Source organism: Sinocyclocheilus rhinocerous, unplaced genomic scaffold, assembly GCF_001515625.1.
Source record: "Sinocyclocheilus rhinocerous isolate Xijiao unplaced genomic scaffold, SAMN03320098_v1.1 scaffold348, whole genome shotgun sequence".
Taxonomy (NCBI): Eukaryota; Metazoa; Chordata; class Actinopteri; order Cypriniformes; family Cyprinidae; genus Sinocyclocheilus; species Sinocyclocheilus rhinocerous.
The window spans coordinates 397,502-417,866 of NW_015635025.1; the positions used below are offsets into that span (position 1 = coordinate 397,502).

Genomic DNA, 20,365 nt, shown 5'->3' on the forward strand with positions numbered 1-20,365 from the left:
TTAGAGCTATGCTGGGCACTAGTGGTGCTTTGGGGTAATTTTCTTTAAGCAATTGTCTAAAAAACGCAAGGCTGTCTAATTCTAAACTTTAAAATACATTAGTTTTTTTTAATTGCAAATTTAAATTAAACTGAAGGAAATTATACATTTACACGCTTAAGGATTATTTCAACCAAACGTGAAGTGTGCCTGTGTGGAAAGTACTTGGGTCCTTCACAGAAACGAGTGAGCGTGCTATTTTTTTATATAGTGCTTTATACAATACTGATTGTGTTAAAGCAGCTTTACTGTGTAAAACAGGAAAATAGTTTGCCAATGATGCACGAAGACAATAACAAAGAGTCATTTTAAATATATAATACAAACTGTTGCTTAGTATTAAATTATAGCTTCAGATGCATGATATTTTCATTTGTAGGGCCCTATGAAATCAGTTTTATTTTTCCCAAATTAAGTTTTTTTTTTTTTTCTGTTTTCATTTTACTGGAGTCTGGGTTTTTTTTTCTTGTTTATTACAGCCATCCCTGGTCTCCCGCTACTTGTAAAGTAGTCAGTAGAGTAGTCTGTTGGGAACCATCAAGTCTGAGCAGATATTAAGCAGACAGTCTAATACTCTAATGACTGCTAGTTGACATGCACACTGCAGTTCAAATGTGTGAGATTTATGTTTTGTAATGAAGTCTCTTATGCTCATCAAGGCTGCATTTATTTGATCAAAAATACAGAAAAAACTGCAATATTGTGAAATATTATAATGCGATTTAAAATACTGTTTTTCTATTTTATTATACTTTAAAATATAATTTATTCCTGTGATGTCGTTATTCCAGTCTTCAGTGTTACATGGTCCTTCAGGAATCATTGTAATATGCTGATTTATAATCAATGTTTAAATTTTACTGGAGTCCGGGTTTTTTTTTCTGGATGGTTATATTCAATTTTAATCTAAAAGCATGTCTACTTAATTGAAATCATTAAACTTGTTTAATTTAACAGCAGTTTATTACAAGTTCAACAAAATGACATTATTAGGGCCCAAATTCTGTGCTTTCCATTTAAATTGTTCTGTATTCCATTTAAATGATTTAATCAAAAACATATCTAATTAATTGAATTCATAAAAACAACTTTATTTATTAATTTGTATACAATAATAGTGCCCTATGAAATTTTATTTTGTAATTTTTATTCATTTATTGTTATTATTATTATTATAAAAATTTTTTTTTTTTAGAAATTATGTTTTGTATTTTAAAACATTAAATCTATCTTTTACTCCAATGCAAATTAAACAAACCCTTTAATTTTTGTACATTCACAGTGCTACACAACAGAAGTTTACTGAGTAACGAGGAATTCGTCAAATTTTGAATGAATAAATCAAATGCAAGTCAGTACACTTAAATCAAACCGCGATATGGACTAGTGCAAGTGAATATTAAATGGCAAAAATGCTATTTACTACAGACTACAACCGGTAGGGTTACACGTGCTTCAGTAGCAAATGAAACTACTTCATTCCGTGACATTCCGTGTTACGCAGCAAATTCCATTTTTATGAAAGGATTCCGGGATTCTGTCTCTGCACACGCAGACAGTTGTTGTGGTGATGAATACCACACCTGAACCAGCTAATAAAGGTCTTATTAGGTATACTTGAAACGTCCAGGCAGGTGTGTGGAGGCAAGTTCGCCCCTCCAGGACCGAGTTTGGAGACCCCTGAACTAGGCAATTGCCTGCTCCTCTTATAGGTAGCACCGGTCTTGGTGGCTGCAATAGATGCTCATTTGTGCACCATTATGTGGTGTTGTTGTGGCTCTGTCCTTTCTCTATTTGTTGAATCAGTTGAAAATGACTTAAACATCCAGGGGTAATATTGATCAATTTATTTAATATTTCAGATCAGTTACAAAGGACATATCAGATCATACAGTTTAAAATCCCATAACACATGATTTCCTGAAAAGCCTGAAAGATACATACCCAAATTTTAAATAAAAATATTTATGGCTTATAAATATAACATTTCAAATTATACATTGTTTGTCAAGAGTAATGTTAACTATTGTTAATAGTAAAAATAATAGAAAAATAGATATATTATATAAAACTGTTTCATTTGACACATACACACCATTAGAGTGTTAAGCACCCATGGCTTAAATAAAGAGGCCAGCATAAGCCGTTCACAGTTTGGAGGTTTTGTTGGAGAAATGGTTGTATTTGTCAAAACCGCTGACCAGCACTGTGGCAGGAAAGGTCCTGGGACGCTCAGGGTCCTGTCAGGAAGACACATACACATTTATATGCTTTTTCCAGCTAAACGTCTGCAGATACATAATTCTGTCATGACAACTCTCGGAGGGATTGGCATGGTAATGTACATGACAATGTTAATGTATTTGGTCTTGGCGGAATAGATCTGCTACGCTGCTGCGGCAGAGCAAGTATCGAGACTTGTTACTGCCAATACATTCACAACAAGCTGCTGTGAGCATGTAAGAAATACTGCTTCTGCACATATAACATACATGAAATAACCCCCATATAACATACATGAATCACCTCGTAGCAGATCTATACAGGTGGAGCTGGGGAAGGCGGAGGGTTTCTGAAGCAAGCTGCACTGCTACGGCAAGCACTAGTCATATATTTAAATTTTGAGCAGCGAGCTCATTGGCTACCGATACAGGAGATAACCAATCAGCTGTGCTATGTGATGATGATGTCATCAGGTCAGATTGAGTTAGACCTATCGGACTGCGCCATCTAGAGTTTCATGCCAGAACTCTGTATATGTGAAATGTCATCATTTTGTAAACTGAGCGAGATGTTTACCTGGATTGGATAAGTACATGTAGGGACATATCTGATGACATAGCCACAGCGCCTCCTATTAGATGTGTTGGGATCGCTGGCGTGGACCAGAAGTCCATCATGGATCTGAATAGAATTTAGACAATGAATGCTTGGAAAATGCAAGATTGTTTTGATTTGTTCCATTGTTTTCTCAGACATTGCAAAGGAATGTCATGGCGAGTATTCATACTCACAGACATCTGACCAGCTTGAAGAGGGCATAAGATGGCCTTCTCCGTCTCCACCAGCTCCTCCGGGATCTCTTGATTGACACTCAGCATGTTGCCAGATCGTTTTGACTGGTGATGGGGCAGCAGACCAGAGTGGTGACTTCCTGTTGGAAAATTAAATAAGGACAGTTTAGACACCTTACAAACCAGACACAGTCCTTCCTGCAAACAGAGACCGTGTTCATACCTGGAATAACCTGCAGTGCTCCATTGTCCTCACGTGAGTCATCCAGAGCAAGCCAGACAGACAGAACGGGACCGCCATCAAAGCCCCAGTACCTGAAGATCGACATATGATGATTGCAACACTTGAAATGGATACGTGAGCCAACAAAAGCCCAAAATACTTCAGTTGTGCTTACTTCATATCCTGGTGCCAGGCCACAAACGGCATTCCGTCTGTCTTCTCAGTGCTGTCCTTTTCTTTAGAACAGGTATTGTTCGGTTGGATTTCCTGCGTTTTAGCAGACTTGTTACACACTGGATATTTACAAATGAATCTGGAGTCCAGCAGGATGACGTCAGGCCCCAGAACCGCTGTGACCACCTCCAGAAGCTTAGGGTGCTTGGCGAGGGCCATCACCCAGTCACACTCCATGTGGGTATTATGAAGGCTGTAAGCGGTGTAATCTTCACCTGTAAAAGAATAACTGCATTATTTCAGCTCCAAACCTCAATTCAGAGGCTTATATGTAAGTCCGCAGCACCGAAGCTCACCATGCTTTCTCTCCAGCTCAGCGAAGGCATCCCGGGCCTGCTGCAGTTCTTCTGGACTGAGGATAGGAAGAGCCGACAGGTACCCCTGCTGCTCGTACAGGGCCTGAATCTCTGCCACGTCTTTCTTCATGTCTGAAAACGCAGTGAAACTTCCGCTTGTCTGCTGGAGATGTGCGAAGCTTACTTTGCTTCTCAAGGGCTAAGGCTCAGCTGGGCAAACTCCACAGGGAACGAGAACCTGTTTTTATAACCCAGAGAGAAAGATGGCAAATAAAACTTGTGTCCAGTTTCAGTCTGACTTAGGCATTTCCCTTTTCGACCTCTGAAAACCTCCTTGTCTTGGCTTCCCACTTATTCATGGCAAATTTATTCTGGGTTGTTTATGCAGGAACAGAGAGTTCTGTAATGACTGGAAGCAATGGTCCATGAGCAAATAAATGGGAAGAACATGCTGCTCTTAAGCGCATAAAGGTGGAGGTGAGCCACAATAAGCAGCTAGATTGCATACTCAGGCATTGGCATCTGTTTAGTAGGCTCATTTTCACTGCTAAAGTTCACTGAGAGTGTGCAGTGCAACCAAGACAAAACACGCACCTGAGTCAGAAAGATGCTGATTTCTTTGTGCTGAGTCTTGGTCCAAGCTGAAGACAACATTGAAAGATCAATATAAAACAATTATAAATCTATGGAGGAAAGTATGGAAACTGGATCATATTTAAATCAACCGATACCTGCTCTCTGCTCTTCAGGCTGTTTCTTCCTGAGATGTCTTGCTCTTCACTGTCAAACTGCGTGTATATATAATAAGTTAAGGATTTGGCTCCTCCTCCGATGCGACATCATGCTAGCATACTATTTCAGACTCTAGGGAAAAAAAGAAAATATTTTTGACCGCCCTTTCATACATGCTGGGGTGTGTAGGTATTGTATGGAAAATATGTTGCAATATGCTGAGCTTTACAGCTGATGATGTTGAAAATTTCCAGTAAGTCATAAGATCATTTCCTTTTGTGAGTAAGCTTCTTTGTGTTCATCTGCAACCAGATAATACTTAATCAAAAAATCACACTGCCTTTGTTATCTCTGTCAGCACGTGCTGAACCTGCATTGTCACTGGTGACAGCATTATGGTAAAGCATTTTTTATAAAGCATAAGTCATTTATTCATACATGAACACTTACCCAACCCATAGCTATTTACTACATATTTTTATTATACAGTATATTATAGTATTTATTTAGCTATTATCTATTTAAATCATCCCTACACCCCTGACTGTGTGAACAAAATAATGACTTCATTATTAAAATGAAATATTAAAAAGTTTCTGTTTCTAAAGATGTCTATTTTTTGAACATTTCAACCACTATTCTATTTGTGTTGGCTTTTATAGCATTATTGAATATTTTTCTGATAAAATTATGTGCAATTTTAATCATATTTCAGTTTATAAAGACACCGTTGTTTAAAGAGAAAAATCAGATTAACCCATCTAGCAATGATGATATGATAATTACTTGCAACAATCATTATCTAGCAAGGATATGATCATATGGTATTAACATATGTGACCTGTGCTGGCAAAATGAGTCACAATGAGCAAATTTTCAAAAATGAGTTATGTTTATGTTCACATTCTCCATTAAAATACCCTCAGAATGATGTATGATTTGTTGGAATCGGATGAAAAATATCTGAGCTACACCTGTTTGAAGTCGATAGAATCAGCAAAGTCAATTTTGAGAAAAACCGAGTTAACATTTTCCAAAGCAAAATCACAGAGCAACGTTGCATCTTTTCCTCCAGTTCTTTCTTAATAATGATTACTATATAAATAGTCACAATATAGATATTTTTTATTTTATCTTTGTTATTATAAATAAGACAAACGCAAAAAAACAAACAAAAAACAGTGAAACAAATATAAGAAAGAAACAAATAGTGCATTACCGTTTTCATTTTACATCTAAACAAAAGCATTCAAGTAAGAAAAACAAATAATCAAATGTAAAAATCCCTTTAGGTTGTTCATTACAAATAAATTAAGTATTAAAGCAGCACTATGTAACTTGTGGCACTCTAGCGGTTAATAAACAGAACTGCACACATCCCGCGGAAGAACATTCCAACCGGAGCTACTTCTCTAAGTTTATGTCTCTGGCGATTCACGCAGGTATGTGTTACTCCGCAGCGGTGACGACCCGACCAGCCTACAATAGTCCAAATATAAGTACTTATTATAAGTGTACCGGAGTGATTCGGAATAAGACAAAAACGCGGTTTGGAAGATGAATTCATGATGTACTCGCTCATTATATACATTTAGCAAATTTTGAACACAGAAAAAGTTACATAGTGCTGCTTTAAATGACATGTACCTGAAAAAAAAAAAGAATAGCATAAAACTATTTTGAATAGCATAAAACGTGTGTGAATGTAAAAGGGAAAGTTTTACATAGATGTTTTGCACATTTTAAATCTCTTGAACTAATGGTTAGATGACAGATTTACTTTAGCTTTCCTTTAAAGATGAAATCATTCTCAGCCTCAAATGAATGGAGACATGTTGCCGAACTTATCCAAATTAGAATTTACATAACAGCTAACTCCATTTTCTGTTTCATAAACGCAGTTCACCAGAGTGAAAGACCAGTTACTTTGACTTTCAAATGCTCTGGCATCCCTTACCAAAAAGTAGTATACTTCAAGTTTATTTTAGTAAGTATACTTAAGTAAAGTTCAAGTATATTTTAAGTATACTTTATGTAGTAAGTATACAAATATCAGTTAGCTTGTCCTGCAACTATACTAAAAGTAAACTTATATGAATACTGATAGTTTACTAATTAAATATTTGTAGAAGCATTTTTAGTACACTTTGAAGTACAGTCTTAGTAAACTACTAGTTTAGTAGTTTTATACTGCAAGTATACTCGTAAGTTTTCTTTAAATGAACTTTACATCATACTTTAAGTATACTACTATGAATTTAGTAAAACATGCGAGGGGTCATTTAGTGTCTAAAGAAAGATGTGTGACCTGAGATGTTAAGCCAGTGCCCTCTTGACTCGTTCATTCTCAAAAAAAAAACGATTTGGTGAATCTGATCTCAACAAAAGCAGTTCAATCAAGAGCAGCAAGTGATTCCCTCTTTTCTTTCATTGTTAACATTAATGAGGCGGCCATCTAAAATTATTATTTGGAGCATTGGGATCGCTAGACAAGGGCTTAATGAGCTCATTTTTGTGAAAACCTCAAAATCTGTATATTTTTTTTACTTTTTTTGCCTGTAGCTCAAAATTAGCCCCTGTGCATTCACACTCATTTTGCCAGCACGGGTCACATATATTTCATTACATCTGAAGAGCCGCTATACAGTTATTAGCTTATTTCTATCTATCTACATATAGAACTATATATAATAAAATAGATATGTATACACACACACACACACACACACACACAGTTTCGTAATGGTTTTTATACTGTACACACCATATATTCTATTGCCCTACACCTAAACCTACCCCTTACAGGAAACTTTCTGCATTTTTAGATTTTCAAAAAACTTCATTCTGTGTGATTTATTAGCTTGTTTACCCGTGGGGACTTTAATTTAGGTCCCCACCGTGACACGAGTCCCCATGAGTCTGTGTGTATTCAGGTTTAAGTCCCCACCAGAATAGAAAAACAGGTACACACACACACACACACACACACACACACACTTTTTCTCATGAGTAATCAAAGAAATTGGATGGTAAAGAATTTGGGTCACAAACATCTATATTGTTAATGCATATTTTATTAAAACAATGTAGTTTAACTTTTCTAAGTAATTATAAGGACATTTCTAATGCATTACAATATAAAAAACAAAACAAATAAAAAAAACAAATAACATGGGCTATGTACAGTGAGAGCACAAGTGCAAGGATGGACATTACTGAATAAAAGACTGCAACTGAGCAAATTTCCTGGAAAAAAAAAACAAAAACAACAAACAAACACACCAGTTAGTCATTAGGAATGAGCTCAATATAGGGATTTCCAATGGCTTCCTTATAGTCAAAGGTGCAGAAACTTCTTAAATCGTTTCCTCGTAGTATTGTTTTTTTTTTTTTTTGTAATAGGTCAGTTTGACATATTGACAAAGTCAGTTGACATATTAACAAGACCACATAGATTGGCTTATAAAGATTACAGTATTTACTGTCTGACACGGATTGTTTGAGTTTCATGTTTCCAGGCAGTGAAGTGGTTCAGATTGATTTATATAGAGACAAAAGTGCAACAGTTTCCACACGTTGTACAAACACAATCCTTTCAACAATACGAAAGAATAATACAATAAAAAATAAGATCCTCATATAAATAAAGCAGTTAAAAAGTAACTATTTTAAGATACAAACTAGCTTGTGTACATTTCTTTTATATGATGAATGAATGTGTTGTCTGTCGGCGTTCAGGGGAACTCCGGCTGGCCGTGACGCTCACAGTGTTTTGGACAAACGTATCCGCCGCGCTGCTCTTCTCTGGGCTTTCTCCTGTCTGATCTGGGCCGGTCCTGCTCGTTGTTGCAGCGATGCACCAGAACCGGTTCTTTCTCGGCTGGAGATTTTTTCATCAGCAGTCTCTGGAGAATGCGTTTGTCTGAGCGCTCCTTCTGGAAATCATCCTCGTACACCTTCAGCTGAGAAAACAAACAAGACTTTATCATTAAAACCAGTCATAAGGGTCAATTTTTCGAAATTGAGATTTATACATCATATGAAAGCTGAATAAATGAGCTTTCCATTGATGTATGGTTTGTTAGGATTTGACAATATTTGGTCGAGATAGATCTATTTGAAAATCTGGAATCTGAGGGTGCAAAAAAAAAATCAAAATATTGAGAAAATCGCCTTTAAAGTTGTCCAAATGAAGTTCTTAGCAATGCATATTACTAATCAAAAAGTACGTTTTGATATATTTAAGGTAGGAAATTTACTAAATATCTTCATGGAACATGATCTTTACTTAATATCCTAATGATTTTTGGCATAAAAGAAAAATCAATAATTTTGACACATACAATGTATTTTTAATGCATATTACTAATCAAAAATTAAGTTTTGATATATTTACGGCATGCAATTTACAAAATATCTTCATGGAACATGATCTTTACTTAATATCCTAATGATTTTTGGCATAAAAGAAAATTCTATAATTTTGACCCATACAATGTACTTTTGGCTATTGCTACAAATATAACCCAGCGACTTAAGACTGATTTTGTGCTCCAGGCTCACATATGAGATATCTGTTTGATAATACCTTTGATACAATGGAAGTGGGCAGTTGATACCTGTTCTCTTTTTGCATTACAGACTATAATGATACAGAAATTAATTTGCAAATAATGATTAAGATTAATGTGCACATCAGTTTGTCAGTCCATAGAAACAGATTATGTAAGATAAGAGAAGATAATTATCATGATTCCTGTGAAACACAGTCTATTTTAAGTGTGCAAAATGCATCATCATAATCAACGTCACGACACCATGGCATCACAATAAGTTTCACTGGAAACCACCGAACCTCATTTCCTTTTGAATGAATATTCTTCAAAGATAAAACAATGAAAATCTTTGACATGGAAATCTGATGATTGTGACCTGCACTGTGAAATACAGGTGGCAACAGATTCATTTCCTCATAGAAAAACACTACCGTAAACGGCTTACATAGCAATTCTTAACTGCATTTTTTTTTCATTGAGTGAACTGCGTGTCTAATATTCTGTGTTCAGTCATCTTTGCATTAGTTCAATGGGAAGTTTTTAAAAGCAATGTGTGATACTCAGGAAAGTGAAACAAAGCAAACTGCTGTCTGCCATCGGTCAGTCAAACACTAAATCAGTAGTTTGAATCCATATTTGATGCTAAAACAAACATTTGACAGTGTCACAGTGTTTACCTTTTGTTTACACTTGATTTCAATAGCCATTGTAGACTTTCTATAACTATATGTAACTTTGCAACTACATGTAAACTAACTCTCAGAGTATTCGTAGACTGTTAGGGTTAGTAGAATAAGATGACAAGTACTTGCAAAGTTACTTATAGTCAGTTTGTGGAGCATCAAAATAAAGTGTGAGCAGATATTAAGCAGCCAGTCTACTAATGACTGCTAGTTGACATGGAGTTGCAGAGTTACTTATAGTTAGTAGAATGTCTGAATTGGACTATCCAAATAAAGTGTTAGCACACGTATTGGAGGAATCGACCTCCGAACAGAGGAAGATGTGTTTGACAGGATCCAGTGATGAGCTAGTATCATGTGCTATACCCAGTGGTGGAATCAGGTGTTTGATTGCTCTCGGTGCTCACCTGTTCCTGCAGCAGCGCCATCTGCTGACGCATGTCTGCCTCTCTGCGCCGCAGACGCTTATTCTCCTGCAGCATGCGCTCATGGTCCTTCTGCTCGGTTTTATAGTCAGCCTCGTAGATTTTAGTCTGTGGATGGATGAAGTCAAATCTATTACACCTACAACAGAGATTTGACTATTTTACTGTGCTACTGTGTTAAATGTAAACTGTTTTTGTAAAAAAAAAAAAAACATCTATGAAGCCGATTTTTTTTTTTTTTATAAAATAGTGAAGAAATGCAACTTATATTACTTACAGTAAACTATTACTTATATTAAACTAATATTATACCCCCAAATTAACCTTTGTCCTCATTTGTGAGTTGCTTTGAATAAAAGCGTCTGCTAAATGATTAAATATTTCTACCTTCTGTTTACCTACTGTACTAATGTTTAATGTTTAACTCTATAAAGCCAACTATGTCATATTTGATATGCAAATTTCTAAGGGATCTAAATGATCAACATGACAATACCTGTTGCACACAGTCAGTTCATACTTTTTATGTTAAAGGGGTCATATGATGCGATTTCAATGTTTCCTTTCTCTTTGGAGTGTTACAAGCTCTTGGTGCATAAAGAAGCAATGGGTTTTCATGATTTTGAATCAACACTCCGGCCGGACAGGGCATCACAGTATGGTAGGGGCGTAACATTTCCGTCACACGCTTGAGGTATTCGGCCAATCACAATGCACTGGATAGCTGGCCAATCACAGCACACCTCGCTTTTCAGAAAGATGAGCTTTGTAAAAATCGACGCTTTTCAGAAAGACGGGGCATAGAGGAGAAACAATAATGTACAGTATGTGGAAAATAATGTGTTTTTTGAACCTTAAACCGCATAAACACATTTCATTACACCAAATACACAAATAATGTTCTTTTTAGCAGCATCATATGACCCCTTTAAAAAAAAAGAAAATTGTAAAAACGTCCACCTTGATCTCATGGCGTCAAGTAAACAGAAGAATAACTTTTATATCGTTAGTCATATTTCTCAATTCATCTCTCAATCATCATTGGATTGCATCGCATTATATGTTTTGATCATTTAAATATCATCTTACTAAGACATATTATTGGCAGATATAGGAGTTTTGATTTATAATACATATGTACAAGCTATCAGAATTTCATCTTACTTTTTGGCCATATAAATATCAGCAACTGCAGCAAATCACATATTTTGGCTCAGTTTGAGTCTCTAAATATGTATGAATATATATGAAGTACGAGCTTCTTATTCTCCTATATTATACTATATAAGCCATAAAGCCTGATCAAATGTGTCACATATGTCACAGGGTTAATGTGGGCATATTTATAACTCTCCTTTCGAAATTACATTGAATATTATGATCACACGTGAACTCACCTGACACCGCAGTGCCACCAGCTGTTCTTTAAGATCCTGAACCTCTCTCATAGGGTCAGACTGCATCTCCAATCCCATACCAGCCAGTCTGAGACTGGACTTTGTGCCCAGTGACGGAGGAAGTGCTGGAGTCGACCGTATGTCCAGGGACGGCTTAGACAAGCTCTGCACTAGCTGAGAGTCTGAGGAGCCACTGATATCTGGGGTCTTCCAAAGGAAAAAAAAATTAAATGAAGATGTTAAAGGATAGTCACATAACATACTGTAACTGGTCTGATTGATTCTGTAAGCTCACCTGAGTTCCTCTAGTCCACTGCTGAAGATCTGTTTGGTGCAGTCGGCTCTCCAGCAGTCTGACATACTCCTGCAGATGCTGGTTTTTCTTCAGTTCCTGCATCAGTGTTTGTTCATAATATTCCCTCTTGTTCTGCACACACAAATACAAACATGCAAAAGTCTGTTCGTGGATCTGCTTCTGAATCAGAGCGATCCACAGCAAAACATCAGTCACACCACAGAAGAAAAAAACACCAAATGTGCCACACGTTTAGAAAAATAAAGGTTCCGTTTAGAACCAAAACACTTTAGAGCTGGAAACTTGTTTAAGTTGCACAAAGAAAATTCTGTCATCTTTTAGTCACCATCAGGTTATTCCAAACTCATGTGACTTTCTTTCTTCAGTGGAACACAAAATAAAAAAAAAGCTGTTTAGCAGAATCTTCATGCTGCATTTTCTCATACAACAGATGCATACAGTGATCAAAAAATTGACAAAAAAAAGCACCATAAAAGTATCATAAAAGTAGACCATATTTGGAAGTACACACACACACACACACACACACACATATATATATATATATATATATATATAGTCATATATAGTACATATAGTCCACATAAGAAGTCCATATTTGCTGAAATTGCTGAAATAAATGGCTAATTTAATTATGAGGTAACCTAACCTTTAAAAGATTTAATATTTCGAGATCTCCAATAAGTACATATCACTGCAGTTTCCAAAAGAAATGAACACTAGAGGCAGTAAAAGTCCGACACCTTTTATTAATTTTCACTCAAATTTACAGAGTTTCGATTAATAAAGCGTAATTTTCGCACAATTACTTGAAGAATATTATGTTATGACTTCAAGACAATTTTAAAGCAGCACTATGTAACTTTTTGGCGCTCTAGCGGTTAATAAACAGAACTGCACACATCCCGCGGAAGAACACTCCAACCGGAGCTACTTCTCTAAGTTTATGTCTCTGGCGATTCACGCAGGTATGTGTTACTCCGCAGCGGTGACGACCCGACCAGCCTACAATAGTCCAAATATAAGTACTTATTATAAGTGTACCGGAGTGATGCGGAATAAGACAAAAACGCGGTTTGGAAGATGAATTCATGATGTACTCGCTCATTATATACATTTAGCACATTTTGAACACAGAAAAAGTCACATAGTGCTGCTTTAAAGGGGTCATATGATGTTTTTTAAAGATCATTATTTTGTGTATTTGGTGTAACAGAATATGTTGACATGCTTTAATGTTCAAAAAACACATTATTTTTCAAATACTGTACATTATATATTGTTAAAAGATGTTTAATTACCCCGTTGGGTTTTACTGATCACAGCATGGTACAGTGTTTTGTGTATTTGAGTTTCATCAAACCAAAGAGTGCATACTGGCAGTTAAATGTAAACTTGTTAAGTGATAAGTATTTCAAAGACATGTTTAAGGTGTTTTGGGGGGAGTTCAAAACCACAAAGGTTTTTTTTTAACTCTTTACGACAATGGTGGGATTTTGGGAAAGTCCAAATGAAACAATTCTGCATACAGTATGCTCAAAACGTCACTAAAGAGACTGTTTTAGTTATGAACGCCTTGGAGGCTGATATTTTAAAACTTCAAAAGTTAGCTGAGTCAACTGGTGTCCAAAGCTATTTTGACACTTTGGTCAATAAGAAGACACAGTTGGCTGATTTGCTGGGTTTTAAAACGCAGGGGGCTTTGGTCAGATCGAGGTTCCAGAGTGTGAACCAGATGGATGCTCCTTCCAAATTTTTTTTTAATTTGGAGAAGAAGAATGGTCAGAGTAGGGCCATTCATGCCTTGCGCTCTGAGTGTGGTAGGTTAATAACGGACCCTGCAGAAATACGTAAGAGAGCAGTTTGCTTCTATGAAAACTTGTATAAAAATGAGCTAGGAGCAGGATATGAGGGTGAAAGTGATTTCTTTGTTGGCTTGCCGCAGATGTCAGAGAAAGCAAATGCTGAAATCGCAGGTGCTTTGAGCGAGGGGGAGCTGTATAAGGCCCTCCAAGGAATGGAGTCTGGTAAGGCCCCGGGGATTGACGGTCTGCCAGTTGACTTGTATAAGTCTTTCTGGGGCGTGGCAGAGTCTTAACTTTGATAAAGAATATCTCTTTGGTTTTGAGACTTTAGTCTTTGCAACTTCAGGGATCTTATCTATGCACAATCAGCTTGTAACACTCCAAAGAGAAAGGAAAACTTGAAATCGCATCATATGACCCCTTTAATATGCTGGGAGATTTGAAAACGGATGCTTTTGAATGTTAGCATCGCACATATCTATGGGTTCTCATCAATGGTAGGTTCGTTCGGTAGCTCACGGAGTAATGCTCCGGTTCGAATCCCTTGTAACTATGGTTCGACAAAACAGTTCAAATCTGCATATAAGGAAGTTCAAATGGCACGGTTGCATCAACAAATGCGTTTTTACATCAGTTTTGCATTTGTTAACACTATCGGGTAGGTTTAGGGTTGGGTTTGGTTTAGGGCATATTTTCAACACGATAGAGCATTAACTTTTAGCGACAGTCCCCGGATATTTGAATTCTGAACTGCCGCGATACGTTCCTAAAGCAACGTAATAAAAACACAGCAATACTGTAATAATATCAACGTAATACAAACGTGCCAGGGTTCACGTATTGAACCAGTGTTTTAGCGCCACTTAGTGGACATTTCTCTTTGAAACTGCGGCGAAACGTGCAGTAAGGTACGTAAAAACGGTGTTGCAGAAAAGTACCCAGAGGTACGTATTTTTATGAGACCAGGCTGGCCAAAAATGGTCCTTGATAAGAAGATACTTTTTTGCTGAACCTGAGGTTCAGAATACGACCTCTAGCATTAAATTACTTGTAATTGACAAACCGACTTCCCAACTTGGGTTAAAATGACCAACACTTGGCTAACCACCAGTCCAACCAAACAGCCCTCTGCAGATGAGATCTGTCCACTGGCAGACCACGAGGGCCTCGTTCATAATTCCTCTCTCAAATGTCTTTAGCAGTGTGTTATTGAGCTTGAGTGTCCTGGAGCATGTGAGCTTCATAAGGGATCAGGGTTAGTCTGCAAAACAGCCTCATATGCCTCTCGACAATGCAGAGCAATCATCTGAACTAATTACTCCAATATCCTCTGGCTTTCTTCAAATATAAAGCCATCCAGATGTAATAAATCAGGTGAGAGGTGACTCATCACACATATTGCTTTTCACATCTCTCACAGAGCCAGGGATTGTGCACCTTACATCAGGTTATGCTGTTTTAAATGTGGCTCCACATCATTTCTAAACCATAATTCCATAATCAACCAAAACCTTAACCAAAAGTTTGGCTAATGGGAATGTTGCTGCAGGACCAACAAGGATGCTTATCCAGGATCATGTATAGTTGCATTATGGACTTATATTTGATCCTGTTTAGAAAATGTCACTATTCTATTTATTACTGTAAATGCATTTTATAATTACAGTGTGTTTTTTTTAGACAAATGCACAAAATGTGTTAGCAGCATCATTTTAGTTTTTTTTTTGGTATCATCATGGTCAACGTTCCAAAAATAAAAAAATAAAATAATAAAATAAAATATAAAATAAAATACTAATAAATAATAAATAATAAAATACAAAAATAAATAAGTAAAAATAAATAAATAAACTGTAAAATATTTAAAAAAATTGATATGACTGAATCAATCAGACTACCTCAGATTATTCTAGTGAAGAGTCAAATCATATTACGACTCAGATCAGGTACACTAAAAAAAATGCTGGGTTAAATACAACCCAGTGCTGGCTAAAATAGGGACAAACCCAGTAATTGGGTTGTTTTGACCCAGCGGTTGGGTTAAATGTTTAACCCAACCTTCTGGGTAGTAACCCAACCGCTGGGTCAAAACAACCCAATTACTGGGTTTGTCCCTATTTTACCCAGCACTGGGTTGTATTTAACCCAGCATTTTTTAGAGTGTAGAAATAGCTTCACAAAAAAAAAAAACATGTCCAACCAGTGGTGTGGGTTCCGAGCGGGACTGTTTGCTCAACCGTTGACAGACTGTGTTTCTAGGTAAACTAACAATATTTGCAATTCTGTTTAGTGACTGTAGAGACACTAAAAATACACACTTGGCCTTTAAAGCAGCTGTGCCGTAACAGTTTGAGAGCGTTCTTCTGCCCACATACCTGTTCATGTTCTACTTTGAGCAGCAGTCGGCTGTTGAGCTGTTTGAGGGCCCTGCTCTCCTCCTCGAGGGCCGCCACACGCTGCTGGAGGCCCACACTCGTGCTGTGATAGATGTGATCCCACTCTTCGTTCAGCTTCATCAGCTAACACACACACACACACGCTGCAGTTTTATATCAGTGTGGGGACTTTCCGCTGACTTTGTTGTTTTCACACTGAGCTAATTGCATTTGCCGTATCCTAATTTTTAAGCCCCTTTAGTCCATATAGGGTCGTTGGCTAACTGTATTTTCATTGTAGGGACATTTGATCCCCACAAACACAGCAAAATCTGACCCACCTACACAAAACACTGGAATAGATTATGTTTGCAAAAACAACACCTTACTTTCTTGACATAAAAAAAAAAAATTTTTTTTTCTCCAGAAGGTGTCACACTTAGACCACATACTTTTGACTGTCATATAAATATTATGGTTCATGAATATGGTAATTAATTACTACCACTGTATGTGTCACCTAATTGCCAAATAGATACAATATGTGAGAAACTTAGAACTTATAGTAAAATGGTTTTATAGTTTATAGTTTAAGACTATTAAAAAAACCCTGAAAGCATGTTTGTTTTCCAATTGATCTAAATCGATCTCTTTTCCAACTAATCTTTTTTTCACAGTATTGTGAACTAAACACACTATGTAGCTGATACTGAAAATGGAGTTGTAGGGGTGATGTCACATCCGGTGGTTTTTACCTCTTTGTTGAGTCTCCGGAGTTCAGTGTTTTTGTTGAGGAGCTGCAGCTTCTCCTCATCAGAGGAGGTGATGGACATGCTCTCTGTGATGAGGGTTAACTGCTCCTCCCCAGAGAGGAGGCACTCCCCCTGCTCCGCCTCCTCCACCGGCCTACAACACACACACACATAATGTTCCCACAATTCATTACAGCCTCATGATGAATGACTCATGCTAAGCGGTGACAAAGTATGAACTAAAAGTTACACAAACACATCACCAGGCCCTAAAAAAAAAGAGAAAGTGACTATAAAATCTCCGGGAAATTTGAGCTGGGGTGTTTCTGTTACTATTGTCCCTTCATGTGAGACTCGTTTTTTATTTTATTATTATTTTTTTAAATTTTCCCTCAGGACGTCGCACAAATATATCAAAATACAGTCACACTTTATTTTAAGGACCAATTCTCACTATAGTTGCTTATTAGTATGCATATTACTAGCAGACTGGCTGTTTATTAGAACTTATAAAGCACATATTAATGTCTTATTCTGCATTAATCCAGGCGATGTAATGTGTACAGCAGCGTGGTAATGTGATGTTATTCACTGGAGGGGAAGTTCAGATATAAACCCCTTCACTGACATGCAAGACATCACCGAGTAGGAAGTGATGCTAAGTGTGTCACAATAATAAACATGTCCTAACTGTATTACCTTTACAAACTAATTACAATATAATGGAAATAATGCATTTAGCCAGATATATAGCTCTAGAGTGTGATTTATTATGTCTTATTTGAAAGGGTGATTTTATGATGGTAAAGTACGTTGTAAGGATTACTAGATTGAGATACAAAATAAGGAAGTGATTTGATGGTAGGCAGCAGGGAATTTCCGCTTCAGCATCATCTGCTCTCTGTGGGCTTTCTGAAAGACTGCTAAAAGCAGTGCTATTAAAAACCAAACCACAATGTCTCACTGTTAACACATGAGTGAAAGGACACTGGGGGGTTGTGTTTCACTTCCAGAATATCTGTTTACTTGTATACTGTTAACTAATGTACCATGGTAACCTTATTTTCCACCAAAATACTTACAGCAGTAACTGTTACTACAGTAGTAGTGTTAGAAATTCTTATGGGAAGTAATGTTATTTTAGTTTTTTATGACTTAGTACTGGAAAATACCAAGTTCTTTATGAATAGTTCTGTTTTTACACCAAAATGCCTGGATAATACAGTGCTCCCTGTGACAATTTACAGTTTTCATCACACTAACAGGAACTGTAGTACTCATGGTATTTTAGTGGAAACTGTGATTATAAAATCTGTATGCACTAAAGAACACAAAATAACAATACAGCACAAAAATGAAGTGAAATGCATGGACGTCTCCCTACTGCCCCCTGCAGCCAACCGTAGGATCCTTCACTGCCCCACATCTAGTCCTTTCTCTGAAGCCAGAGCCAAAAGTTCCCTTGCTCTGCCTCTGTCAGATCTTTAATTGCCTTTGACAACTTGGAGCCTCTTGACACCGAGAGACTTCAGGAGCCGTTGAGTGGAGGTTCCAGTGAAGCCTCGACAGCCGACTTCCACTGGATAAGTGAAAGCACTCCACCCTGCCTCCAGAGAAGTATTTTGTTGCAAATTACAAATACTTGCTCATCAAATGTATTTAATTTAAAATACTGGTGTGAGAAATGTATTTAATTAAATACAAACAATATTTTCAAGCAATCATTTGAAGTGCAATAGACAGTGCCATTACGTTTAGCAATACTGGAGTTAGATAACAGAAAGAGAAGTGTTTTCCCCTCCTTGAACAACTTATAAACAACATATTCTTTAATACTAACACTAGACAATATATCACCCGAACTAAATATTCCCTCACAGTTTAATGGTGCATGTAGAATCTACAGCGTCTTGTAATTCAGCTTAATTTATCGCACCCAAAGAAAAACTGCAGTGCTTTACAACTATAGGACTGGAAGAGCTAAATAAACTTATCACTGCATCTAAACCAACAACATGCCTGTTAGATCCTGTACCCACTAAATTACTGAATGAGTTGTTACCTGTAGCAGAAGAACCGCTTCTCAAAATTATTAACCTGTAGTTATCTCTAGGTCACATCCCAAACCCATCAAGCTGGCGGTTATTAAGCCTCTTATTAAGAAGCCACAACTAGATCCTAGTGAACTGGCAAATTACAGACCCATTTAAAATCTTCTTTATGTCTAAAATTTTAGAAAAAGTTGTGTCTGTTTAATTGTGCTCCTTCCTGCAAAACAAATGATATCTATGAAGAATTTCAGTCAGGTTTCAGGCCCCATCATAGCACAAACTTCACTTGTTAAAATTACAAATGATTTGCTTCTTGCGTCAGACCAAGGCTGCATCTCATTGCTAGTTTTACTTGATCTTAGTGCTGCGTTCGACACTATAGATCATGACATACCCATAGATCGATTACAAAAATACACGGGTATTCAAGGGCAGGCTTTAAGATGGTTGAGATCTGTTCAAACGTTATCACTTTGTTTATTTAAATGGGGAATCATCTTAATTAACGCCAGTAAAGTATGGAGTGCCGCAAGGATCTGTCTTAGGCCCTCTGCTATTTTCAATATATATGTTGCCCCTTGGTAATATTACATTTACATTTAGTCATTTAGCAGACACTTTTATGCAAAGCGACTTATAAATGAGGACAATGGAAGCAATCAAAAACAACAAGAGAGCAATGCTATGCAAGTGCTATAACAAGTCTCAGTTAGCTTAACGCAGTACATGTAGCAAGGTTTTTCTTTTTTTAATTATATAATAAATAAAAAGAAAACAGATGTTGTTTTGAAAACAAAAATGTGGGTGTTTTATTAGACAGCAACTTGTCTTTTGAAAATCATATTTCAATATTACTTATAAGGCCCAAATGGTTTAGCTCCTGCCTTCCTAACCAGTCTTCTTCCACGCTACAATCCATCACGCTCCCTAAGGTTGCAAAACTCTGGACTTTTGGTAGTACCTAGGATAGCAAAGTCCACTAAAGGAGGTAGAGCTTTTACACATTTGGCTCCTAAACTCTGGAATAGCCTTCCTGATCAGAGGTGTAAAGTATTTGAGTAAATGTAATTAATTACTGTACTTGAGTAACTTTGTGGATATTCTGTAGTTTTACTGAGTATCAAAGATATTAGCAACTTTTACTCATTACTTCACTACATTTTTGAATAAGCAGTTGTACTCTTTACTCCATTACATTTGTAATGAGTGTTGCAATTACACATTACATTTTGCATTGCATTTATTTCTGCTACAAAAGAAGGGATATCGCCAACTACAGGACACTGAAAGTACTATATCTCGTGTGTTTTGCCCTAACTCACCCAACCTTGTCAATAAGGCTACTTTACATGAATGTGAGTTCCTTAGCAAGTAGTGAATCAGATGTGTTTTATATATGAGATGAGGACATTACTGCAGCCGGCAATGAGGCCCAAACCAGCACATCTAGTGTAAGAAGGCTTTGAC

The 20,365-nt window shown here is 36.8% G+C and overlaps 2 protein-coding genes across 2 annotated transcripts; both read right to left on the minus strand.

The window, feature by feature from the left end:
* Positions 1-1,958: 1,958 nt before the first annotated feature.
* LOC107746142 (probable alpha-ketoglutarate-dependent hypophosphite dioxygenase) lies at positions 1,959-4,585 on the minus strand. The gene is made up of 8 exons (XM_016560235.1): positions 4,538-4,585; positions 4,401-4,447; positions 3,807-4,044; positions 3,452-3,725; positions 3,277-3,368; positions 3,054-3,193; positions 2,839-2,943; positions 1,959-2,279 (listed from the first exon to the last, which is right to left on the minus strand). Exons 3-8 carry the CDS (start codon positions 3,934-3,936, stop codon positions 2,187-2,189), a joined length of 834 nt encoding a protein of 277 aa, XP_016415721.1. The 5' UTR covers positions 3,937-4,044; positions 4,401-4,447; positions 4,538-4,585; the 3' UTR covers positions 1,959-2,186.
* A 3,029-nt stretch (positions 4,586-7,614) lies between these two features.
* LOC107746169 (uncharacterized) lies at positions 7,615-19,817 on the minus strand. The gene is made up of 7 exons (XM_016560282.1): positions 19,792-19,817; positions 16,851-17,001; positions 16,096-16,239; positions 11,895-12,026; positions 11,600-11,806; positions 10,185-10,310; positions 7,615-8,500 (listed from the first exon to the last, which is right to left on the minus strand). Exons 1-7 carry the CDS (start codon positions 19,815-19,817, stop codon positions 8,273-8,275), a joined length of 1,014 nt encoding a protein of 337 aa, XP_016415768.1. The 3' UTR covers positions 7,615-8,272.
* Positions 19,818-20,365: the final 548 nt, after the last annotated feature.